Source organism: Carassius carassius, chromosome 50, assembly GCF_963082965.1.
Source record: "Carassius carassius chromosome 50, fCarCar2.1, whole genome shotgun sequence".
Lineage (NCBI taxonomy): Eukaryota > Metazoa > Chordata > Actinopteri > Cypriniformes > Cyprinidae > Carassius > Carassius carassius.
This window is the reverse complement of record NC_081804.1, coordinates 10,282,921-10,310,469: the sequence shown is the minus strand read 5'-3', so window position 1 is coordinate 10,310,469 and position 27,549 is coordinate 10,282,921. Positions and strand designations below refer to the sequence as shown.

Here is a 27,549-nt window from a genome sequence, read left to right as displayed (position 1 = left end):
CACGGCAGGCTGTAATGGGCGGCGCTACTTTCTAACTGCAAGACATTACTCGGCTAAAGGACAGAGTCCGGGTTATTGTTGATCACGAAACCGGTTTGTTCATGTTGCATGTATTCGTGCGATATGGAAAATGTAGGGGAATCGATGGCATGCAGATTACGCATTTTTTAACTATGCGCGTGCACATCTGCAAGGGATTTTTCGCTGTCAACACTAGAGCCACAAAGCGCTCGCGAGCACGCTGGACCCAAAGCCAAGTTTTGTGTCGGCATAAATGGATATAGTATCTTAGCTTTTCAAATATTGTTTTGCATCCTGTTGATATAAATGCTGTAACGTCAACTTGAACTGCATCGTTCGCACGTACGACGTCATGCAATAGAGGAGTGTATAGGCAAAATGAATCGAGGTCAGCTGAAAGGGAATAACAAAGAGAACCTGCTCTGCAGTCTCGCGAGCAACCATTAGCGGAAGCTACGCGTTGTTGTAGCGTTTGACATTCGAACTTCGCAGTATCTCTCGAGACGGTTATAGCGGAGGCACAGAAACTGACATTAGCCATTTTGTTGGACTTTCATTGGATTCAAGTTACGTTAAGCGAGAGACTTTGATCTTTTCTCTTGCTTCGCGCCGTATAAACGTCATTTCAAAAACTGAGCACGCGCGTTTGGGGAATCACCGGTAAAACCTAGAGTTGGCCGTTGGTTATTCACCAATAACTGAAGATGATGACGACGACACTTACTTAACATTATGGTACGTTTTCGTCTTAAATGTGGTGACAAAATGGTCAAGGGTGAAACTAAACGAAGCCGTGATTAATATTTATATAATTCTGAGTAACGATAGTTAACATTGGTTTTAGCTTCTTTATGGTTAACGCCAGATTTAATAAGTGGAAAGAGATTCACGTAATGGGATACAGTTCATCTAAACAAATGTAACGTTAATTGTTTACTCATCCATTTTCTCGTCATTATGTCGCTTTAACCCCGTATGACTTAAATTTTTTGGGGAATACAAAAGAAAGAAATTTGGGAAATTTGCTGTTTGTCCTTTTTCTCGATTGTGAATGCGGACGGAGTCGTTCAAGCTTAAAAATTTCGGAAAAAAAAGTCAAATAGAAGAAATAAAATATGAGGGAAGTGAAAAAATAAAGGCTTGACATCTCAAATAAATAATTTTTACTCGCTGTATGAGGGGAAAGTCTCCAGTATGATCTTAATTATTGTAACGTACTTTTTGTTTCTCAAAAGGAAAAACGTGATAAACAACTGTTTCAAATGTTTTTTTCTTTCTTTCTATTATTTGAAACCATATACGACACTTGGCAAGGACAAATCTAATTTAATTATTCCTCAACATATGTTCACTGTCCTGAATACATAAACAGTTCAGTTTTGAATAAGTTACTTCCAGTTATTTCTTAAAAGCAAAGATAAAGTGTACATGAATTGTTGTTGTTTAAATAGGATTAGAACTATATAAATTTTGAAAAGTTATGTATTGAACGTTTTGAATTTGACTTGTTAGAAAATCAAAGTTACTTCCTCCTACTGTCTTTATCTAAAACTTTCAGTATGACTGGTCTATTTTTACAGTAATAAATGATACATCCTATATTTTTAGTGAGAATAAACTCTCATTAACCCCGTTTGAACGGGTTAATATTTGCCTGGTTGTGGAAAAGCCATTGCCTTTTAAGTTGAGTGTAAATTTGTTAACTGTGTCTAACCACTTTGATTAAATTGTATTTTGTGTCTCTTTCAGTGAATCAGATGCAACAGTTGAACTTTGTGCTCTGGCACAACCTTGGGGTTAAAAGTGATTATCACATTTATCAGCAGGCTACTGCCCTGCCCCCACAGGAGACCCCCCCATGTGGATTGAATACACCCCACAGTTTCACACAGGATGGATGAGCTGGATGTGAGGTCTCATTTTTGTCATCATTATCGTCATCAACAACATGTTGTGATCTGTGCGTGGATCCTGCATTACGCTTATCACCAAGCACTTCCTGTGCTCCTCTCCAACACTTTTGTTTGCAAGAGTATTGACTTTATCTGAACTGCTGTTTTGAGAGGACTGAGGTTTGGCAAGTTTTCACTTGGTTTGATGCAACCTCTTCTCATTATCAAATTTGTATACTGTTGTTGTTCTTTTTCATGCATGGATAGCATATAAGGTTTGACCCTACTTCTTGCTCCACTTGGTGGAGAAATGTCAGAAAATCTCAGCAACGATATGGTCAAGTTCCTTTCCCCCCCTACGAAGAACATCAATGGCTCCAGCTCAGACACGCTGGTGGGCGAGCGTCTAGGGGTCGAGGTCCGCCGTCGCAACCACACCATGGAGCGAGAACTACTGAAGGCAGAGCACCGTTTCTTTCGGCGCAGCGTCATCAATGACTCCAATGCTACGGCGCTGGAGCTGCCCAGCAAGAATGCAATCCTTACCATCCCAACTGATTCCTATGCTGCCTTGGAAACCAAAGCTCCTTTTGTGGCCACACAATCTGAAGGTTTGGTTGCACCAGAAAAGAAGGAGAGTGATGGTGTTGAGACAGCCATAGAGTCAATGCCAGTGTTGATTGCGAATACTACACATCTTTCTGCAGAAGCACCACGTTTTGTTGCAGAGTTGAAGTCTGGAGATGGTGTTGATGCAAAACGAGAGGATGAGAAAGAGGAGGAGGATGGAGGTAAAGAGAAGGCACGAGCTAAGACCGATTTGCGGGATGCGAAGGCAGAGCCAGAGGACAATGAAGAAGTTGAGACAAATGCAGTCGGGACGTCGCCAGATGGCCGGTTCTTAAAGTTCGACATTGAGATTGGACGTGGCTCTTTTAAGACAGTCTACAAGGGTCTGGATACTGAAACCACAGTGGAGGTGGCATGGTGCGAGTTGCAGGTACGTTACCTGTATTTTGTGTCTTTATTTAGTTCATTAGTGAATTTCAGTTACTTTTTTCAGTCTTTAAGCATCAGAGGCCATGAACCTGGCCTACCAATTACACATTATAATCTTTTATTTGAAGGAAAAAAGTATTTAAAAAATTGGACCGCTAGACTATGTACTTGATGATTTTAATTTTGACATGCACAGCAAGACTTAATTGCACCAGTTGTGGTGCTTCATTCTGTACAGCATCATTTTCACCAGTAAAATAAAAAAGTTGAAATAATGCAAATGGATAAATTGTTGTTTAACAAACTCGGAACTGACAGTAGCTCTGTCTTTAAAGGTTCATGAGTTATAAATCAATTGACCTTTGGAGAAAATAAATGGAGATTTTTCTTCTGAAGCCTGAGTGTTGCGCTTTATGGGTAGGATATCACAGCTTTTGACAGCTAGGATAACAAAGTGCAACATTTGCCGTTGTTGGCACTCTTGATCTGTCCACTGGCGGTGGTAAATCACTATTTGAACTGCTCGTTTGCGACTAAAGTAGGGACTATCTCATAGGAATGTAATGATTCACACTCAACTCATTATGCCATATGATTCACTATAATGAATTCACTATACAATATTCTTTTCGTTTCTAGGTTTTTTCTTTTTTTTTTACAAAATTAGATTTTAGTGGCATTTGTGTGAAAGCTGCAATGTAGTGTTTCCTTGGTTATCGCTGTAAACAATGCAGCTGTGCTTTAACATATATTTAACTATAATATGCACAATACGGAGGCAAGATGAAAAGAAAATACCATCTTATGGCTTCTAAAGACAGTCAGTTACCCTTAAAGATACATTCCTATAAACTCCTACCCCCAACTGTATTGCGATTTAACATCCCAACCGTTTGAATCGTCACACATTTTTATCGATTTTCAATCAGCTCGGGGTGCATTGTTACATCCCTACTATCTTTCTCTGAAACCTACAGCCCTCTCTTGAGTCTTTTCCAGTACAGTACCTTTTAATGACAGTCTAATGACAAGTCAGTTTGATTCAAACTTCAATGGCCCACCTACACCCTGTGTCATCAGCCTGTATTGTTCATGTTTAATTTTGCTGTATAATCTCTTTAGAGAGCGGAAACACTTTTACTAGTCCCTTTGTCACACCTTTGGAGCTTGTCACCTCTGAAGCATCTCAATACACACCCCTGACACTTATCCCATCTGGCATTTGGCCAGTGTTTTTATAGCTGTTCTCATCTTTGGCCATAGCTCCGGCATTGTAGTATCATTCTTGTGTAGAAAATCCTTGTTTCCTAGTTAGGTTATTTTAGTCCACCAGGTGTGTTTTGGAAGATGTGTGGCATATGCAGTAAATCAAAGATAGTGTTTATTCAAGGAGTTTCCATGTCAGAGAAAACAAAAACGATAATAAATTGCAATTTTAGATCTTACAGTGTGACTTTATTTCTTGGAATTACAATTAATATCATGCAAATGTGAATTAATACTACAGTTCAGAAGTTTAGGGTTGGTAAGATTTTTTTCAAATAAATCTCATTCTTCTTATATTAAACAATTAATTTTCTTATAATGCTTTATTTTGTTACAGAAACAGGCTTTTACAAATTGCAGTCTTCAGCCATTTACTTTTTTATTTTATGAATTGTGAGAAACATGAGCTTTTGTACATTTTTGCACTCATTCCACTTGTATTGGTTTATGGTATGATAAAAGTATGTGTAATCTCTGTGAGGTGTGCTTTAGGGCTGTCAAAATTGCTCAAAATTGACGTTCGAATATTCCCTCTAAAAATACACGAATATTCGAACTATTCGAACATCTGGTGGCGCATGTTGTCAATGACGCGCATTACGTCAATAACAAGCAAAAATAATACAAAGAGACATAACTAATTGTATAGATAGTTGTAATGAATTAAACTTCCTAATCGTCAGGAAGAAGGAGGCGGGAACCGGCGGACAATCAAAATGAAACTTTAATTACAAAACAAACACAAAACAGCGCACCAGCCCCTCACGGACGACTGGTGCGCACAAAATGAAACCAAAACCTAAAATAACGCCCAGGCCTGGTCCTCTCTCGTCCTTCACTGTCGTCGCTCCAGTTTTATATCCTTCCATCTCCTCCGTGGGCCTCGAGACCGGCGGGTCGAACAGGTGTAGCTCATCTCCAATCACTCCACCGGCCTCGCTCCCATGTCCCTCGGCCCCGCCCCACTCGTCACAATAGTCTATTTAAGTTTAAACGTATATGACAACGTATTACCTACACAAAAACAAGGAAATCAACTAATGGCCAAGACTGCAGACCTCGCGCTCTCTCACCCTCATGCTCTCTGCCTATAATGGTTTAAATGAACAAACGGTCGCGACTGTTGTCCCAAATATAGCAGGCTTCATTCAGTGATTGAAACAAATATTATTAATATTAATTGAAATTTTACAGCATATAGAACTGACATCGAATGCTCTGAGCAAGCTGTGCTGTGGTAAACATGGAACTTTTCCTTGACATGAAACGATAAATAATCAAACCTCGGATCCATTGCTTGACAGAACTCCCCGAAGCGTGCCCCATCCGCGATACTGATCGGTCTCATGTCCTTACAAATGAACGAAATTATTTTATCTGTTATGAGTTCTTGTCGTGTTTCAGACAAAGAGCTTGCGGCTGGCGATGCAAAGTAACGTTAAGTGTCAAGACGTGACTGTTTAGCTGGAGTTCCACACATTATGCCATGCTCATTTGGGTGCACATTTTTGAGATGTGACCTCATGTTGCTAGTTGTCGAATGGTATGCTAACTGTATCTTAAATAGCTTGCATACAACAATCTCGCGGGTCAACAATTTTACCTCACTTTCTCTGCTGCGGTCGAGTTGGGCTCTGCACTTGCTGGCATCTTTCATGAAGACGCGTCAACTTTCAGCAGTGATGCTGTGCCAGACAGTGCGACTCCTGTGAGGCTGTGACCTGTCCCTGAACCTTCAGGCGCGCTAGCGCGCACACTCGCAAAACAGACAACCACGCCTCTACTACCGCGGGCTTTTTTTTCCACACTTTTTTTTTTATTCGAATATTAATTTTCACCTTCGAAATTCGTTTTTTTTTAAACTATTCGAATACATATTCGAATTTAGAATATTCGTTGACAGCCCTAGTGTGCTTGCATAGAGAGCATGCTAAAGCTGGCCAACTACATAGCAGCAACACCTTTGTCAGAAAATCACCAGCTCATAAGTTGTATGGCCCACTTCTGAGTAGTCAGTTTGCATTCAGAGACTTCCTCCATTTTTTTTTTTTTTTTTAAATGTACTGATGTGCCACATACAGGTGTGCTTTCAAAAGTGGGTCAAGTTCAACCACCAAAGCAATTGTAGTCTCCTGTGTGAAGCATGGTGAGCTGGTTAGTTTACCAAGGCTCGACTCAGTTGCTGCTTCTCTCCAGCCCCTGCTGTCTATTTTTTTTTTTTTTTTTTTTTTTTTTTTTTTTTTTGCAGAGCGATGACAAGGCAGCTTCACGTGAGCTCCTGCTTGCTCATGGTCTTCAGGTGTAGTCAGCTCATACACTGAGCTGAAACAAAAGCCTCTCTCTAGCTTTTAGCCTCTCTTTAACTAACTTTTTTCACATTTCATGTCTCACTTGTCGCTATTTTTGTCTCCCGGCCTGTCTTGTGTGATACAACGGTATGTGTTATAAGCTGCAAGTTCACACTGCTGCAGAAAAGGAAAGGCCCTGTGTATCTCCCCTACAAGGCCATCTGTCTCTAGCGCCTTATGCTGAACTCAGGGATATTCCCCTCCCACATTTCTCTTCTTTCCTTTCTCACATGCTGAACACATTTGAACAATATAGGTCACCAATATAGGTTATAGGTCACCACAAAAAGAAAATGGATCTCAGATGCTTCTCTTTTTTTTATGGAAGATTTATGGAAGAGTAAGCGTCCACCTCAAAATACCACATTAAATACTCTGTTAAACAGTTTAGCCAGATAATTGAGTCATTGTAGCATTCCACGCATTTTAAAGCAACTTCTTGAGTTTCAGTCCAATTGTCTTGCATTTGGCTTTCACCCTACTAGGGATATGCCAGTATCAAATTTTCCTGTTGCGATTAATTGCTCATGCTTTTATCACGGTAAAACGGTATAATCACGGTATTGAAATTTAGTTTTAAAAAGTGCTCATAATACAGTATAACAGTTAAAAAAAAAAAAAATTTATAACAAAAATAACAGAACATTTAAATACAATAAAGCAATACAGGAAAATATATAAAGTAAAAAGTTTTGCACTGATTAAAGTGCAAAAGAACTATAAAGACCCATAGGTATCACTTTACAATAAGATCTCTTTAGTTCACCATTAACATTCAAAATGAGCAACAGCTACAGAAGTTATTAATCTTTGTTAAAAAATAAAAGTTTTAGTTCGTTAGCTCATTAAATAATACAGTTCTAACTTTAGATTTTATCAACGTGTTATTAAATATTGAAATACCTAAGATGAATGAATGTTCAGAAGAATTTTTCATTGGCAGTTTATGTAAACTAATGAATTAACTAATGTTAAACTAACTTTTTTTCATAGTTTGGCTGGTCCTGCGACTTAGTCAGGTGAGACTTATTTATCAAAATTAATTTGACATGAACTAAGAGACATGAACCAAGAGAAAACATTACCGTCTACAGCCGCAAGAGGGCGCTCTATGCTGCTCAGTGCTCCTGTAGCCTACGCTGAGCAGCATAGAGTGCCCTCTCGCGGCTGTAGACGGTCATGTTTTCTCTTGGTTCTAAATAAATGCAACTTATAGTCCAGTGCGACTTATATATGTTTTTTTCCTCATGACGTATTTTTGGACTAATGCGACTTATACTCAGGTGCGACCTATATTCCGAAAAATACGGTAAATTAAAAATCAAAACACTTTCAAACAATTTCTATGTCATGTTGTAGTCCAGATTAAAATAGCCTATTAAGGTTTAAGTATTAAGTATTTGGCACTGTGATGAACATCATAGCAAATACACAAATCTGATTGGCTATTTAAAATTATTAAATATGTTTTAGAAAGTAGGGCAGCTGGTTTATTTGTGGTGTTTCAAGGGTAAGGACTGCATTTTCTGCAGTTTAGCGCCATCTGCTGTCAGAGAGTGAATGTGCTTTCATTCAGCTCATCTCTCATGTGTTCCTCATGTGCTTCTCTTACGTGCTTGTTTACATCAGAGCGCACACAAGTCTTTCAAGCAGCATACAGCGGTGTTGTGCTTTTTGACTAGTTGATGGGAAAAGTATTCTTAAAATGCATTCCAAATTCTGAATAATTTGTAATATATAATTATTCACGATATTTAGAAGTGCCCATGATAACAATATTGTGCAAATTCATTACCGTGATATATCGCATTACCGAATACCGGCACAAGTCTACACCCTACATTTGATCCCTTTAACGGACCCCATTTAATCTTCCCCAGTAACCGTATACTATTTAAAGCGATTTAAATTTCTTTTCCCAGTTGACATGTTATGTCATGTATTTTTACATGAGGCTTTGTGCTCCCATGAGAACTTCATGAGATTTTTTTTATTTATTTTCTTGATGGAAAGAAATGATTTAAGTGTTAAAATAGTACAGTCATTCATTTACTTCACATACACATTATACACTGTACCTTTCAAAAGTTTGGGATAAGTAAGTTTTTTTTATTTTTTTGCAATAATGCATTAAATTGACCAAAAGGGACAAGTTTTGTAACACTGTAAAAGCCTTTACTATTTCAAATAAATGCTGTTCAAATTAAAAGATGTTTCCACAAAACAAATTACGCAGTAATACTGTTTTCAACATTGATAATAACGAAAAATAAGATCGAGCAGAAAATCTGGATAATAGAATGATTACTGAAGGATCATTTGAGACCAGACTGGCTGCTGAAAATTTGCCTTTGTCATTATAGGAATAAATTAAGTTTTAAAATCTATTAAAGTAGAACTTTCACAAAATTATTGTATTTTTTAAATCTAAAGGCAGCATTGATGAGCATAAGACACTTCTTTCAAAAACATTTAAAAAATCTTACTAACCTCAAACTTTTGAACTGTAGTGTATTACTTTACATTTTTATTTCCTTTATGTAATATGTTTGAGATCCTCTCACTAATCCTAGTTTCTTATCTTCCATCTGAAGTGGTATGTGTATGTGAGTTCAGTGTGCAGGCCGCCCCTCTTCTAGGGAAACACTCCGACGGTTTGCTAGCCTGGTCACATAGGCCAGAGAATGCAACACATATTTGGAATAGTAGGTCTGTTGGTAGGGTGGGGTGTAAAGGGTCCCCCTTCCTCTAACCCACATCGTTTGGCACTGAAATTGATTTGGACAGGGCTTCACTCCATTAAGGCATTGTGTTAAAGACCACTAATTGTGTTCGTTTTACACGTGAGCAGTTACTGAAGTTTTAACCCTAACTTACAGTGAACGACAGTCCCCCCAGGGCTTGGCAAAAGCGAACTCATGACTAAATGATTCTCATTCCAGAGATAGCAGCTGACTGCACCAAATGTAGGTCAACTAAGAATCGGCAGTTGAAATTTTTTAACTAGTCAGGTGCACACAGCAAAATGGTCACACTGCTTGACAGGGTTTGAGCCAAGTACTTTGTAGATGATATTATTAGTGCTGCACCATCTACTTTGATTGCAAATTAGGTTTTTGAAGTAGCAGCATTTCCCCCTTGATGAAACTACAATTCAGCACACAGCTTTTTTTTCATCACAGAAAAGTCACAGAGGTGTGTAAGCAGTTGGGTTCGAGTGTGTATTTAAAAGAACGGTAAATATGAATGCAATCCCATAAAAAGGTGATCCTCTGACAATATTGACACAGACGCAGCCAGCTCATATCCATAATGACCACACAATTTACCAACAGCCGCACAAATAAGCATAGGGAAGCTAACAAGTAGAGCCAATGATAATCAGGTTCGAGTAATCTACTAAGAACACCTTTTTTGGGTGCAATAATAGCGCAAATGCCACTAACTTGACTATGGCAAACCTAGTAAATCACCTGGCATGATTCATTTAAATACTCCCTTCCCATAAATTTTGAGTCCGAAAGGGAAACTCCTAAAATGTATATGCAATAATGTTAGGCACAAAAATAACTCTTCATCGTCTTTTGTAAATTCTGACGGAAACTTTTAACACCAACAGAGGGTTTGCGCTAGCACAAGCTCTTAGTATATCTGGCCCTGTGTAATTTTGTATAAAATGTGAAGTGTATAAAATAGTGTTGGCTTTTTGAAAAATTGCTTTTGTTCATCTTTTATAAGTCACTTTGGAAAAAACATCTGCTAAATGCATTTGTAAATGTAATGTTTTCTTTTGTTTTCCCAGAAAGGTTTTTTGTTTGCTTTTTGGCATTGTTTCAAAAAAATTTATTTAAAGTGCGGTCAGATTTAGACTGGTTTGTACTCTTTTGTAATATTCTAAAATAAAACAAGAAATTATTTTTCAGGATCGCAAGTTGTCCAAGACAGAGCGGCAGCGTTTTAAAGAGGAAGCCGGAATGCTGAAAGGTCTACAGCATCCCAACATAGTACGCTTCTACGACTCCTGGGAATCATCCTTGAAAGGGAGGAAGTGTATTGTCCTGGTGACTGAACTCATGACATCTGGGACACTCAAGACGTAAGTCCTCTTATTTGTTCCTGTCAGATTTTTTTTTTAAGCCATTTTTGTCATCAAGACCACCTGCTATGATTTATTTGTTTTCGGTGCCCTTGTAGGTATCTAAAATGGTTTAAGGAGATGAAGATCAAAGTCCTGCGCAGCTGGTGCCGGCAGATTCTGAAGGGGCTGCACTTCCTTCATACCCGGTCGCCTCCCATCATCCACAGGGACCTCAAGTGTGACAACATCTTCATCACCGGACCTACTGGATCTGTAAAGATTGGAGACTTGGGTCTGGCTACCCTCAAGAGGACCTCCTTTGCCAAGAGCGTCATAGGTACGGCTAAGTATTTGCAACTGCATTACAGCCTCCAAATCGAAATCCATTTGAATTGTCAGACTCCGATTTGTGGTTGAGGGAAAAGCAAATCCTTCATTCTGTGTTTCTTTTTTAAGTTTCTTTTCTTCTTCTGCTTCTATTAAATGTGTGTTTCAATGACAGTGGTGAGAAAGCAGACCACAGTGTTTCCCTGACCGCTTGAACCACAGCTAACCAGGGCTCCTGCTTTACGGAAGTTGTCTCTTGACACCTTCCTTTAGTTCAAACATAGCTTTTGTCTTTTCTTCTGTCCTCATTGCAACATTTGCAGGTGCCCACAGACAGAGTAAGTAGATGTGGAGCGGTTGTAGGTATTTTGTGACTCGTCTGCAGGGAAACCTGATCTGATCATAGGATAACACTAGAGCTAGAGTTGAGCCCTGGGCTGCCAGGTATCGTGAGTGATCTTTTGCTCTGGTTCGGAAATTTGTGGTCTGTTTCTTCAGTCAACCATGATTTAATGATGATAATGCTAATGAATCTGTTCATTTTTCCCCCCACAAGGAAATGCTTGTTTTCTTTTAGTGTGTCAGTGTCTGGAGCTCAAAGCCTTAAACTCTCTGCTCATCTCCCTCATACTTTTAGCTTCAAGATCTTTGTGTTTTTTTGTTTGTTTGTTTTGGAAGCCTTAGGCTCTAATTTCAGGTCTCCCCTTATTCTACTTTAAGGATTATTTAGTGTACTGCAGTACAGACAGTAAGTATGCAGAAATGAGCCTGGTAAGTCCACCAGTATTATGTGACACACATCAGTCAGAATCATTATCAGTATTGGAAGTTTGTCCGTGTGAGACCTTTGTCAGTGGGTCATTTGGTTACTAGTTCACCTGGTGCACAGAACATCACTTTTTTTGTTAAACTATGGAGTGTAACAGATTTGAATTGCTCAACCTTTTCTCTTCACAGGTTATCCCAAAGGTAGGACTTTTGGAAAGGTTTGTTTTCCATAGTTAGTGCTTCGGTTTGGTCTTGTGATGCAAGCATCAGGCCCTCTGACCACAAACTTGTTATTTGGGCTAACAACCACAAATATGTTGATTTCTTAAATTCAGTCTCTGTTGTTTAGAATCATGTGGTCAGTCTAGGCCTTCGAGTGAGTGCTGTGCACCAGTTTGGTTTTTCTTATTCGCAGTCCAGCCCTTGAAGGTCTTACATGGAGAAACTTGGGCTTCTTATCATTGCGGTCTAACTGAGGGGAGTTTCCCCTTCCTCTTTTTTTTATTTTTATTTTCTATCCCTTTTTTGCTCTTCTTTCCTCTACCTCTCTCTTTTCTCACAGGTTGTGCCCAAGCGGTCTTCAGCGACAGCTTCATCTTCCTCTCACCTCTTCAATGAGAGGTTGTAATAGGGTACTGAGAGAGTTCTGAACCATTCTTTTAATTTAAGGTACTCCTGAGTTCATGGCACCTGAGATGTATGAGGAGAAGTATGACGAGTCGGTGGATGTGTATGCCTTTGGGATGTGTATGCTGGAGATGGCTACTTCTGAGTACCCGTACTCTGAGTGTCAGAATGCAGCTCAGATCTATCGCAGAGTCACCAGCGTAAGTCCACACTTCACTGGTCGGAGGAAAGAGTCCCTTTGTTTGCTGCACTATTTTAGTCTTTTCACCCCTTTTTTTGCACACTGTGGGGGTGTTTCCTTTCTGCTTTTTTTTCTCACACAGTGGTAAGTAGTTTTTTCCTCTACCAGTAAATGCTGGAGCCCAGTCTCACAAAACCGTTACTGGCCTAGCAACCTAATGGTATCAGAGAGTTATAAATACAAACGTAAGCCTGAGTAACTAAAAATGTAGTATTTTTGAGAAAATCTGGCCCCAAGTTCGCTTTTTTACATGTGACTTCATTGTTTTCTGTGTCGTGTTTACAGGGGGTGAAGCCTGGCAGTTTTGACAAAGTGGCTATTCCTGAAGTGAAGGAGATCATTGAGGGTTGCATACGTCAGAATAAAGATGAGAGGTGGGTCGACATTCACTTAAATCCAGTTTGATCAAATTTAAGGTCATAAATGTCAGCTGTGTATTTTATGTTCTTAACCTGTTTATGCTTAAGCCAACCATGCATGGGGTTACGTCAGAATGAGAGGAAAGATCTCACAAGTTCCCAGTGACATTTTGCATGCTTTATTTAACATTTAACATTAAAAAGTCCTGAGTCAGATACACATATGAATGCATGAAGACAAGAACTCCAAGGCACTCGAATGATACACATATGAATGCATTTTGATGTCACTACTGAGGAATAAGTTGATTTTTTTTTAAACATTGCCATAATATTGGTTTGTATGTAAACCAGTTTCCTTCTCTGATCAAAATACAGGTCCTTCACAAAAAATGTGCATATTGTGATAAAAGTTCATTATTTTCCATAATGTAATGATAAAAATTAAGCTTTCATATATTTTAGATTCATTGCACACCAACTGAAATATTTCAGGTCTTTTATTGTTTTAATCCTGATGATTTTGGCATACAGCTCATGAAAACCCAAAATTCCTATCTCAAAAAATTAGCATATCATGAAAAGGTTCTCTAAACGAGCTATTAACCTAATCATCTGAATCAACTAATTAACTCTAAACACCTGCAAAAAATTCCTGAGGCTTTTAAAAACTCCCAGCCTGGTTCATTACTCAAAACCGCAATCATGGGTAAGACTGCCGACCTGACTGCTGTCCAGAAGTCCATCACTGACACCCTCAAGCGAGAGGGTAAGACACAGAAAGAAATTTCTGAACGAATAGGCTTTTCCCAGAGTGCTGTATCAAGGCACCTCAGTGGGAAGTCTGTGGGAAGGAAAAAGTGTGGCAAAAAACGCTGCACAACGAGAAGAGGTGACCGGACCCTGAGGAAGATTGTGGAGAAGGACCGATTCCAGACCTTGGGGGACCTGCGGAAGCAGTGGACTGAGTCTGGAGTAGAAGCATCCAGAGCCACCATGCACAGGCGTGTGCAGGAAATGGGCTACAGAGAAGCAGCACTGGACTGTTGCTCAGTGGTCCAAAGTACTTTTTTCGGATGAAAGCAAATTTTGCATGTCATTCGGAAATCAAGGTGCCAGAGTCTGGAGGAAGACTGGGGAGAAGGAAATGCCAAAATGCCTGAAGTCCAGTGTCAAGTACCCACAGTCAGTGATGGTCTGGGGTGCCATGTCAGCTGCTGGTGTTGGTCCACTGTGTTTTATCAAGGGCAGGGTCAATGCAGCTAGTTATCAGGAGATTTTGGAGCACTTCATGCTTCCATCTGCTGAAAAGCTTTATTGAGATGAAGATTTGGTTTTTCAGCACGACCTGGCACCTGCTCACAGTGCCAAAACCACTGGTAAATGGTTTACTGACCATGGTATTACTGTGCTCAATTGGCCTGCCAACTCTCCTGACCTGAACCCCATAGAGAATCTGTGGAATATTGTAAAGAGAAAGTTGAGAGACGCAAGACCCAACACTCTGGATGAGCTTAAGGCCGCTATCGAAGCATCCTGGGCCTCCATAACACCTCAGCAGTGCCACAGACTGATTGCCTCCATGCCACGCCGCATTGAAGCAGTCATTTCTGCAAAAGGATTCCCGACCAAGTATTGAGTGCATAACTGAACATAATTATTTGAAGGTTGACTTTTTTTGTATTAAAAACACTTTTCTTTTATTGGTCGGATGAAATATGCAAATTTTTTGAGATAGGAATTTTGGGTTTTCATGAGCTGTATGCCAAAATCATCAGTGTTAAAACAATAAAAGACCTGAAATATTTCAGTTGGTGTGCAATGAATCTAAAATATATGAAAGTTTAATTTTTATCATTACATTATGGAAAATAATGAACTTTTATCACAATATGCTAATTTTTTGAGAAGGACCTGTATGTATGTTCTCATTAAAATATTGGTACAGGTCTTAATTTTAATTTGTTTTTTTGTTTTGTTTTTTAGGTATTGCATCAAGGACCTCCTAAGTCATGGTTTTTTCCAGGAGGAAACTGGTGTTCGTGTAGAGCTGGCTGAGGAGGATGATGGAGAGCTGGTGGCCATAAAGTTGTTGTTACGCATTGAGGATGTAAAGAAACTTAAAGGGAAATACAAAGAGAATGAAGCCATTGAGTTTTCCTTTGACTTAAATAAAGACGTCCCAGATGATGTTGCCCAAGAAATGGTAAAGATACTTGGATTTCTGTTCTATTACTTAACTACGGATTGAAATCAGTTGATGTTTTAAATCTTCAATTGGTTAATTTTTTTGACACCAAAAAATAAAAAACACTTAAAAATTTGCAGAATTCCCCCTGGCCATTCTTGTCATTGTCTTTAAAGTTCAAATCAGATTAATCTTTTTCCTCAAGGTCGATTCGGGCTATGTTTGTGAGGGTGACCACAAGACCATAGCAAAGGCCATAAAGGACAGAGTGTCCCTGTTCTCCCGTAAGAGAGAGCAGAGGAAACTTGTAAGAGAGGAACAAGAAAAGAGGAAAAGGGTCCAGGAGAATGACTCCTCAAAACTTAACACCACAGCCAAGCCCCCTGGTCCCGCTCTGGCCTCAGTCATTATGGAGTCTGAAGAACATGAAGCAGACCAGCAACTGCAGCAGCCTGGAGCCTCTGCTTCCAGTTAGTGTTGCAAAATCAGTTACTTTGCTCGAATTTCAATACTTCAAAGTACTTCATAAGCATGATTGTGTTAACACATTGCCAAAGCATTATACACAGAGCAAGTAATGATGAGAAAAATAATTACACAATATAACGATGACAAACAAAAAAGTATTAAAATGCTAGAAATTAATATAAAAGAAAAGATACACGTGTTTGTATTGGAAAATGTTCTGAAAGTCTTATTGTCTCATAGCTGTAGGTTTTGTGGACCCTCAAGGTTCAGTGTCCGTCCCTGAGACTCAGCCTGCCCAGCCAGGCACATCTTTCAGCACTGTACAGCCTGATCTTCAGCCACAGCACACCATCACCCATCCACAAAGCATGGTGTGTCATTTTCTTTGTATTTTGTTACCCGTCTTGGTTTTCAAACAGAGCTAGTCATGTTAACCTGAAGAAAAAAACAACTACTTTTGTTTCTAAATTGTTTCTCCTCAATAGACACAGCACCCAGCCCAGGCGCCTCTGCAGCAACCGAGCAGTACTTTGACCCCGGGTCCCATCGCCCAGACTGGAACTTCGGCTCAGGTACACTTCACGTGATCCGTAACATGAAGACAAAAACATCTTGCTCTATAGATCTGTTGTTTGTTAAACATAAACCAGAGTTAAACATAAATGAGAGTATACATGAATTGCCTTCTTAGGGGATGGGTCAGACAGCCACTCTGCCCTCTGCCGTTCAGCCTGCCGTCCCCTTGCAGTACCATCAGCCACCTCAGGACGGCAGCGCTCCCCCTCAGGGCCCTCAAGTCTTACAGGTACAGTAAAAGTGCCCTCTGGTGACTGACCTTACATCTTCCATTGACCTGCATGTTTCTTGATGAATGTTGTGTGCTTTGAGCACAACATCCAACTTATTGGCAGTTCATACATTAATCCTACTGTTCTTTACTTCTCCATCCTTGCCTTGCATGCTGGCTGCTCTTATATGCTTGTCAGATATGGGCATGTCATCTCAGCTCTCCTGTTTTCTCACCACCTCCAAATGCTGAACTAGTTGTGCCTAACACTGTGGTGTGTGAATTAGCTGTTTGCCAATGTGGGTTTTTAGTGCTGATAATAATATCTACAGTGCTGATGGTTGATATAATGCTTTCACATTTAAAAATATAATGTATATTTATAAATATCATTTTGTAATGGTGAACAGCATTGCTTATTTTTACACTATTTTCTTAAAATTCACTTATAATGCTAAACAAAATAATTTGTTCACTGGTATGTTGTTAGATGCTGGAATAAGCTTTGTTTTCAGTCAATTTTGAGAAAATGTGGAAAAATGTTCTTTAAATGTCAGTAACTTAGAGTACTTTTCAAATATTTGGGGTCAGTATGGTTTAGGTTTTTTGGCCGTTTTATAGCTATATTTTACTTGATTAAAACTACAGTAAAATCAGAATAATTATTACAGTTTAAAATAACTCTTTTCTCTTTGCTTATTATTATTATTTTTTTTTTATGTAATTCCTGTGTTATTCCTGTGATGGCAAAGCTGAATTTTCAGCAGGCATTACTCCGGATTGTATCCACATTGTATCATTGCATCCTTTTTGTCTGGACAAAGAACGTCTCTTCCCTGTGATTTGTGTTTTGGATGATCATGATTAGGAGTCCCTGGGGTTCTAACATCATTAATTCTCTGTTACAGGCACCAGTGAGTGTGTCTCACTCCCAAACGCAGCCAGGAGAGCAGCCACATCCTCAAACATCTTTGGTTCCAGTCTCCACAGAAAGGTGAAACATTTTTTTTTTATAACTCCTTTTTATTCATATTGACATTCCAATACAGAGTAGTTTAACCAACAGTTTATAATATTTTGGGTTCCCTCAGTGGTCACTCTGATCCTGCATCTGGTCTGAGCGATGGGAACGAGGGCAGGCATGAGGGTCGCTCTATGAAACGACCCCAGAGCCGCTCTGTACGCAGTCACTCACGCCACGAAAAAATGGCCAAGAACAAGCTCAAGCTCAATGTCCTGAATGTAAGTTATGATCAAATCTAATTTGTTTAGTTTTTAATAGTGGCAATACATTACACTTTGGTTTGTATTTTACTATATAAACAGTGTGATTATAACATCAAAAATTAGTATGTGCATATAATTACTTTCATGGGGTTATTGATCTGTTTGTTTTTGCAGATTTCTAATATTGGGGACAGAGTTGCTGAATGTCAGCTGGAAACCCACAACAAGAAAATGGTCACATTCAAGTTTGATTTGGATGGAGATAATCCAGTAGAAATAGCTGAAATTATGGTACACCTTTCTCTTACTTACACCTTTTTTTCAGTAGAGTGGTTTAATTGCCAGAGACCTCTTCATTTGAAATTACAATAATATTTATTTCAGTATGTATTGGGTTTTATTTGTTTGTAGGTTTTTTTTCCTTTCATTTAGCATTTTCTGGATTAAAATGTTGACTTTCAGTATCCAAAATGTTACACTTTTTTTTATATATTTAATCAATAGATTTATTAGATTTTAATAAATGTGTTACTTGTGTGTGTAATTTCAAGATCGAAAGTGATTTTATCTTGGAGAGTGAGCGGGAGACCTTCATAGAGCAGGTTAGATATGTCATTCAGATGGCCGATCAGAAAGGAAAGGCTCAGAAATATAACCAAAATCAGGTACAGTTGATGATTTTTTACACCATAATAAGAAATGAGAAATGATTTGTAGACTACAAATGAAATTTAAATTCCCTTTAACACTTGTTACTTCAGGTGGGCAGTAATTTGGGCCAGCAAGTACCTGAAATTTTAACATCCAGTGTACCTAGTAAGTGTAGTTTGTGGTGATGTTCTTATATTTTATCTGCCCCTATCTTGCAACCTGTATCATTTGACATATTTCACATTTAACAGGTGTGCCACCTAGCGTGGCAGCACAAGTTGTACTTTCAGCAGGCCGGCGCTTCATAGTTAGCCCTGTGCCTGAAGCAAGACTCCGGGAGCCAATTTTTGGACCTCCTTCTGCAAACACATCATTTGAAGACTCCATACCAGGTTTGATTTACATTGCTTATACTTGTATATGAAGTATTTATGGTATTTTGTTGTAATTTATATCTGCCATGTAATAGCTGATGAAGCTGATATGGCAATATATTTTAATATGACCAACCAACATGTGACATTAAGACTGATTTCACGTATTCTCACGTCTAGCATCTGACCCCAAATCAGCCAGCATTGTTCAGCAGGACCAGGCTAGCTTTGCCCCTGGCTCAACCCAGATTTCTGTGATGCCAGCCACACCTGGAGGTCTTGCCCCAGAGAGCTGTATCCCTCCTATTTCTCAGTCGTTATTCCAGAGCCCTGTCCCAGCAGCCACTGCAGCTCCGACAGTGGTCACCACTCATGTTTGCACTCCTACACCATCTACTACTCAGCAAAACATAACAGGGAGGACTTCTCCTTCTCCAGCCCCAACAGAATCACCAGCACCACGTCGACTGTCACTTTCCACCCCTACCCAGACTCCTCAAAACATTGTGGCTGAGAGCAATGGCTTGGATCAAGCTCAAAACGACAGCCAGCAAGTGCAAGTTGGTCCCTCCTCTGTCCCGGTGACGCAACCATCTACAACAGGAGATTGTGAGAGTGATGTTCAGGGGAAGCCACCTGGAATTGAAGACATCCATGCTTTAGACCAGAAGCTGCGTTCCCTTTTCAAGGACTCCTCTCAGAGCTCCTCTAACCAACCAGATGGATCTGGAGAGACGTCCACATCCTCCCCACCCAACACTATCAGCACTAACACTTCTGGTTTTGTCTCCGGTGGGATGCCTTCCAGTTTGTCTCTCAGTTCCAGTGGGAACTTTGCACCTGGTGCTTTTGCCTCTATTGTGACCCCTACAAGCTATGCCCAGACACCACCTGCGGATCTGTCCCCACAAAGGCCACAGGTGAGGAAAATTTCTAACTTGCTGATTTAGTGTCTGTGTTGGTATTAGAAAGGTTTTTTTTTTTTCTTTAATTCAAGATGGCATGAAAAATTGTATTTATACCAATGTAAAATATTATATGAAATTAAGAAATAACTTGGCAGTAAACTGAAATAAAAAGGAAATAAAGAAATATAGAACTATAAAAAAATGAAAAAAGCACATAATAAAATTACTAAAACCTATACTAAAATAAAAATACTATATTATGAAATATTAATAAATCCTATAATTTGAATAAGATGATATAGTTTTTGTTTTAAACAAAACTGACACGTTGTGTAACCAGCATGCAGGGGAAAGAATTAATGTCGTAAGAGGACAACCTGCCCCCACAAAATACAAAGTAACAACTAAATGTTATTTGTGAATGTAATAATTTTGAATATGAATTAAAATAATGATTAAGGTGTATATTCGCATGTATAAGTTCAAAATATAAGAAAAATTTATCAAAGTTTACTTGCTGATTATATCACATGACATGTTTAGTGTTATTAAATGTAAACTTCTCTTTAAAATTATAAAAAGATTTTCAAAAACAAATGAAACCATTTTGAATACATAGAGTACATTTCTAAAATCTTGGCATATGTATTTTATATTTTTAATTCCTTTTCTTTACTTTTTTTGTCAGTGACCTTTTAAAATGGACAATTTTATTTTTCACTCATTCATATTTGTACACACATTCTCTGTTACAGACGGTATCTGTAACTCAACCAGATGGACAGACCAGCATTGAGGAGAAAGAGCCAGCAACAACACCACCTGAGAAAGCTTTCACACTTGGCAGATTTCAGGTAGCCTTGTAGACTTCTCCGTGTCCACTAGGGCTCAGATTATATGCTTTTACATTTTTTACAACAAGTTCATGCACATTCTGCATCCTACATTTCAGGTTTCTGTGGCCAGTGATCAAGACCCAGGCACTGCTCAAGATCCAGCAGTTGTAGTCTCATCTTCCTCCATCACCCCTTCATCAACAACAACAACAACAACATCATCGTCAACCTCTTCCTCCTCATCACCGTCATCTCTCTCTAGCCCTGAAAACACCGTTCATAAATCTCAGACCCCTAACAGGGTCAGCCCTGAATCCATCCTATCTACCACTACAGTCGGCCGCTTTGAGGTGACTTCCAGCACGGATATCAATTTGGGCCGCTTCTCAGTGACTCGAGCAGAAGGAAAGACCTCTTCTGTAAGTTCTGCCGTGGGACCAGACTCTGCTAAACAGTCTAAAATGACCCCTTCCACCATGTCCATCACCAATCACTACCTCAGCAGTGACAACGACTCGGAACCAGAAGATGAGGGCTTTAAACGAGAGATGAACAAGCTCAGGGAGAGGTAACTGTGTTTTCCGCAAGCTCAATCATGAAAACCATGTATCGTGATCACCAACTGAACTTGAAAATGAATTTCTTTTCGCAGGCATATGGTCGAGATCCAGGCATTACTGAATAAACAGAAGAAGGAAATCGAGCAACTCTATACACGTCTGGGCAAAACGCCATCCTCTGTGGTGGTCCCTCCCACCATAGCCGTTGTGTCAGGCAGGAGGAGGCCCACTAAGGGCAAGGGGACTAGGTCAAGAAGTGGTAGCGGCACTGCTTCTTTTCAACAAGGTATCAGAGCTTAGTTATTTACACCCAACTGTAACATGGGCTTGTGTTCAAATGGCATGAAAATGTTGTTTGGGTTTTGTCTAGGGAACAAACAAGCTGTACAGAGTGGTCAAATTTCAGTCAATCAGTCAGGCACTGGAAAGACTTTACCATCTGAAACCATACCAGGCTCAAACGTTCATGTGCAAGGTAGGACTTTTTATTTAGATTATTATTATTTATTTATTTTTCAAAATGCTCAGATTTTTCTAATCAGGGAATATTATTTGTAACCTACAGGAACCACAAGTCCAGTGAGAGAAGAGAACGGACAGAGCCATGACCAGGACCAAGCACCTGCTGCTAATCTGCCACACAAGGGCACATTCACACCTGACCTCCATCAGCTGGTTGATAACTGGGCCAGGGATGCCAAGAACAAGATGCCACATGTCAAGAAAAGCTCCAAAAAGAATGCACAAACCCATATTGTACGTTAACTCTTACTATTCCAAAAAAAAGTTTGCTTAATATAATTTTCATTTAGATTATCACAGAACCTAAAATGGGAAGACTCTAATTGCCTTTGATAAAACAATTAAATTTGGTTTTGGAACAGAATGCACATTTTATTTCTAATATTTAGATTTATATGGATTTATTTTTTATATATAATTTTTAATATTATAATAATTTTTTGGTTTAAACTGATGGTAGAAAAATGTTAAACTTTTTTTTTTATACAAATTTCTGAGTCTGTCAAGCACTTTTATGCTGCGTAGTATCATGCTGTAAGCTTAGCAACATGTTAATATCACACACTGGGAGTCAGACCTCTGCAGGTTTTGGTACAGAGCTATCCCTAACCCTACCCCACTACATCGACTTCAAGCTTGCATTCATTTTTGAGTGCAATGAATTAAACCAAGTATCCGCCCTATACCATTTTTCTATTTCAGTGCAGAAAAATTATCTGTCACTAGTTCTGTTTAACTGCAGCTTTAACGGTTGACCTGCACAGTGACACACAATAGCTCAGTGCATTATAGTGTTATTTAGCATGGCTAAAAACACTTTCCCCTGGTTTCACAGACAAAGCTTAAGCCTAGTCCCAGACTAAAATGTAAATCTGAGCTGTTTCAACTGAAAAAAAAAACTTGCACTGACTGATCTTGAAATATATCCGTGCCTTTTTGTCTCAAGATGCACACCAGTAATGTTTTTTTTTTTCATAAGGCACGTTTATCAAAATTCATTAAATGGCCTCATCCTTGCTTGGTCTAAGCCAGTGGTCTCCAACGTGGTGCCGGCGGGCACCTGGTAGCCCGCGTGGAGTCTCTGAGTCGCCCGCCGAGCACGTTCTATAAATAGCCTGAATTGTAATCTTTCATTTTTTTTATGATAATGTTATATAATGAGAAAATAACTATTGGTGACATTTCATATATCATTAAAACATAATGAAATAATTCAATAATTTAAAATATTTAGAATCTGCACGTCTCTCTATCTCTCTCTCTCTCTGCGTCTCGTGCGCGCACCTCTCGCTCTCTCTCTCGCTCTTCGTCTCGCGCGCGCGCACCTCTCTGTCTCTCTCTCTCGCTCGCTCGCTCGCTCTGCGTCTCGTGCGCGCACCTCTCTTGTTCTCTCTGCGTATCGCGCGGCAGAGGAGCAGCGTTTTAATTTAGTTAAACACAGATATTATGTTGCTTTTCTAATTTTACATGCAAGTATGTAAAGTATATCATTCAGTCACTATTTCATATTTATGCCGTTGTTCTTTCTCCCTTTCCCCCCGTGATTTTGTCTATATCGCGAATATAAGACGACCCCACATTTTTTAGGACAAAAACGCCTATTTTTAGGACAAAAAAACTTGTCTTATATTCGGGTATATACGGTAATTATATATTGAATAGTCATAATATTTGACAATATTACTGTTTGTTGTTGTATTTTTCAAAACTTGAAACTGTGTGTGTGTGTGCGTGTGTGTGTGCCTATATCAAACAAGTAGCCCTCAAGACTATTTTATCCCTTCAGGGAGCCCTCACTCACAAAAAGGTTGGAGACCCCTGGTCTAAGCACTGTCTGTGAAACCAGGCCTATATTGACCAAATCAAGATTTATTCCTATTATTACTTATCAAGGCCAACTGTTTTCTTTCTCAGATGATGCCACGGAAATACTCTGCACCAGGTGAGCTTTGTTCCATGGGTGGTCACATGCCAGCCACCGTCAACCCCTCAGCTGGGCAGAAGGGTCCACTGTGTGTGACCAGTCAGCAGTTTGACTACACCTGTCCCGCCTACAGCATGCCCCCGTGGACTCAGGCGGGCCCGCTGTCATCCAGCACTACCCCTGCAGGACAACAGCCGGGCTTCCTCGTACCCTCAGCAGCTCACCAGTCCGGAAACAACTGCGGGTCAACTAATCTACACACCACTCAGGCAAGCTGAAACAGCAGGGTTGGCACTAGAAAGGGAAAAGCTGTGCCTCATGGGGCTGTGATTATCGGACCTAGTCCTTTACATGGACGTGTTTCATCCGACAGTTTACATTGGAAAGACTTTCAGATCCAAATAATGTGACTCAGTGTATTTGAATCTGGCTTAACCTGCTATTTAAAAGACAGATAGATGAATGTGTACATTTGATAAAGAGGCACAGGAAAGGTTAAACTGGTTTAAGTTGTCTTATACATAAGCTTTATAGCCTTATAGTACGGATACAGTCCTTATTGTAATAAAGTCAGAGAGTGTAATGCAGTGATGGTGTTGTGGTTTACTTCGAGAAGAGATACTAACATGTTAGTGAATGGATGGAGAGATGGAAAGAGAAGACAACACCACCAACACAAGCCTGAATGTGTATCCTGCATACGAGTCTAGATTGTTGGAAGATGGATAAAGAAGGTTGGTAGGAATGTTGGGAGTAACTCCCTTTCAGAGACCACTATTAAGGGACTTCATTTTCTTATGTTGGAGGTTGAAACGAAAGGAAGAGGATGTGCAGTTGAGGGAGGTTTAAGCAGGGTTTTATAGCTCTTCATCCTTGCATGTATTTCATAGCATTGTTCATTCGTGACCTTTTTTATATATATATATATATATATATATATATATATATATATATATATATATATATATATATATATATATATATATATATATATATATATATAATTTATGATGAACTTACAAAAATACAGTGGATCTTATATAGACAGTCACCACTATTCCCTGTCCACACCTTTTTGTATGTAAGTGGATATAAGGCTTAATTTGGGTAAGGTTGAGCATTCTGTATGTATATTGATGAAAGCATATTTCTTCATCCAATCACATGTTGTTTTCAATTTGAATGAAGCTAGCCTTAAACCACAGGACTATGTCTTCCCTTGTGTTTAATATGTCATACAGCCCTTGCTGTAGTAAATGAAATACTTGATTTTGGGCAGTGACCAACTTTGTTGTTAAAATATTTAATATTGTGTAATTGACTGCAGCAACACAGAAGTACAGTATTAAACTACAGCACCTCAACCAGTTAGTTGATATCACTCCCCCAAACCATTTTTTCCTATTTTCTTATATACACAAAAAAAGTGCCAATTGTTTGCGGAAGTGACATCCCGTCACCTCTAAAGTGATCTGATTGACTTCTCTAGAGAAGGTTAAAGTTACTGCAATGCAGAAAACACAACGTTCAAAGGTTTAACTGATAAGGAGGGTTATTTGTTACTTTTGATACTTGAGTGAACTGATTTGAATCCTTTGTAATTGACCACAACCACATTTAGACAGTAAAAACTGTTGAAATACCACTAAACACAGTCACACGCTCCTGTCACATTACTGATAATCTGAAAACTGCATGTTTTCACCATCTACAACTCACTTGTTCCCATAGAAAACAGCATTAAATTTGTGGGGTCAAAAATTGCTGCTGATGTTTTCCATCCAGGGTCCTTTTGGTGATTATCTATGGTTTCTGTTTAAAAAAAAAAAAGTGTATATACATATATATATATATATATTCAAATGCTAAATAAAACATTTTGGACTTTTCCTCCTCAAACTACATTGTGCTTATTCTTATAATGTGTTTTCCAGAATTTTACCCACAGCTTTTCAAATCACCCGCCATCAGCTATCAGTAAAAATGGTAAAATGCGGTAAAATAACCCAGGAATACAGTTTCAATCCATTCCACAGACTTTTTTTATTCTCCAGAAATAGTCATGCTTATGTTTTGATTTGTATTACAAATTAGAGGATGACTCAAATCAAAAAGTCTAAGACAAACACAAACTTTTATTAGCTTCTCATATTACCAAATGAATATAAAACACATCTAGATAAAACATTTTCTAAAAGAAAACAATATTCAATACGTATCTAGCCTTTAATCACTCCTAAAAAAGGACAACACTTAAAGTCTTTGGGGTCATTTTTACCCCAAACTTTTAAAAAGCGATTGCATAAGGAAATATACATTTTTTATATGGAAAACTATATATCATTTTTTTTATTTACTTCTCAACTATACATTTATGCTGTGTTTTTGTGGAAATTTTGAAGTTTTTTACCTATTTACTGCACAATTACATAACTAGGCCATAAATTGGCTCATGAAAAATGATTTTTTAAAGAAAAAATCACTTAAATGATGATCTTAATTAAATCTAAATAGTTTCTGGACATTGCTCTATGTGTTAGGGATAGAATACTGCCATCTAAAGGTTAGTCAAAAAACTTTATTTCTTATGGGTTAGGAATTAAAGTGCAATGGCCACATGTATCCACTAGAGTGCTATAGAGACTCATTCATTTTCACTTCATTTTTCTTGATGCTTCAACTTCTCCTCACAACTTTATGATATATATTTTGTGAATATTTATTTAAACATTTTGAAATACATAAAAAAATCTGTAGTTTTGTCAGAGTTAGAATTTGTTGTTGTTTTCTAATATATTTTGAATTATCTGCTTTTGCAAATTATTATACATACATTTGAAAAAAACAAGTCACCATTATGACATGATTGTAATCACACACTATTTATTTCAGAAAATTATTTATCAACAACTATTTATTTTTTTAGAACAAGAGATTTTAGAACAAGATGAATTTTAAAAATAAATAAACCAATATAATACAAAACAACAGCACCAATAAACTGTAATGAACAGGAGTGAAGGGTACACAGAACAACTTTTTTTATAAATCACATGGCTAATAAACATGTGAAAGAACAAGCAGAATATTATAGAATATATATTACAAGCTTGTTCCATGTTGCATATGTGACATTTTTCAGATTTGTGCCAGTTTAGTTGATTTTATTTGCCAATTTCTATAAAAATGCTCTCTGTTGCAGTGGCATACGTATGTTTGTGTGTGTGTGTGTGTGTGTATGAGATAGAAAGTTTGTTCCACTTTGGGTTTATGCTCTAGGACCAGACCTTGAATTAAATGTAAAAATTTTTAGATTTATGCCAGTTTAGTTAATTTTATTTGCCAATTTCTATAAAAATGCTGTCTGTTGCAGTGGCATACGTATGTTTGTGTGTGTGTGTGTGTGTGTGTGTGTGTGTGTGTGTGTATGAGATAGAAAGTTTGTTCCACTTTGGGTTTATGCTCTAGGACCAGACCTTGAATTAAATGTAAAATTTTTTAGATTTATGCCAGTTTAGTTAATTTTATTTGCCAATTTCTATAAAAATGCTCTCTGTTGCAGTGGCATACGTATGTTTGTGTGTGTGTGTGTGTGTGTGTGTGTGTGTGTGTGTGTGTGTGTGTGTATGAGATAGAAAGTTTGTTCCACTTTGGGTTTATGCTCTAGGACCAGACCTTGAATTAAATGTAAAAATTTTTAGATTTATGCCAGTTTAGTTAATTTTATTTGCCAATTTCTATAAAAATGCTCTCTGTTGCAGTGGCATACGTATGTTTGTGTGTGTGTGTGTGTGTGTGTGTGTATGAGATAGAAAGTTTGTTCCACTTTGGGTTTATGCTCTAGGACCAGACCTTGAATTAAATGTAAAATTTTTTAGATTAATGCCAGTTTAGTTAATTTTATTTGCCAATTTCTATAAAAATGCTCTCTGTTGCAGTGGCATACGTATGTTTGTGTGTGTGTGTATGTGTGTGTGTGTATGAGATAGAAAGTTTGTTCCACTTTGGGTTTATGCTCTAGGACCAGACCTTGAATTAAATGTAAAAATTTTTAGATTTATGCCAGTTTAGTTAATTTTATTTGCCAATTTCTATAAAAATGCTCTCTGTTGCAGTGGCATACGTATGTTTGTGTGTGTGTGTGTGTGTGTGCGTGTGTGTGTATGAGATAGAAAGTT

The 27,549-nt window shown here is 38.5% G+C and overlaps 1 protein-coding gene across 3 annotated transcripts; it reads left to right on the top strand.

Moving 5' to 3' along the window:
• Nucleotides 1–24,291, top strand: LOC132133721 (serine/threonine-protein kinase WNK1-like). Of its 3 annotated transcripts, none has more exons than XM_059546643.1 (24): nt 1–93; nt 1,771–2,913; nt 10,450–10,622; nt 10,721–10,941; nt 12,369–12,526; nt 12,853–12,941; nt 14,913–15,132; nt 15,320–15,584; nt 15,823–15,953; nt 16,068–16,154; nt 16,274–16,387; nt 17,278–17,363; nt 17,461–17,611; nt 17,771–17,887; nt 18,148–18,261; nt 18,358–18,412; nt 18,499–18,639; nt 18,802–19,541; nt 20,285–20,383; nt 20,482–20,933; nt 21,018–21,211; nt 21,296–21,400; nt 21,491–21,681; nt 23,362–24,291. In XM_059546643.1, the coding sequence occupies exons 2-24, from the start codon at nt 2,224–2,226 to the stop codon at nt 23,647–23,649; spliced, it is 4,881 nt and encodes a 1,626-aa protein (XP_059402626.1). In that variant the 5' UTR covers nt 1–93; nt 1,771–2,223; the 3' UTR covers nt 23,650–24,291. The 3 variants fall into 3 exon arrangements, with proteins under 3 accessions (XP_059402626.1, XP_059402627.1, XP_059402625.1); XM_059546644.1 differs by lacking the exon at nt 1–93 and adding an exon at nt 120–756 and having other exon boundaries at nt 15,829–15,953; XM_059546642.1 differs by lacking the exon at nt 1–93 and adding an exon at nt 120–756.
• The last annotated feature ends 3,258 nt before the right edge of the window (nt 24,292–27,549 follow it).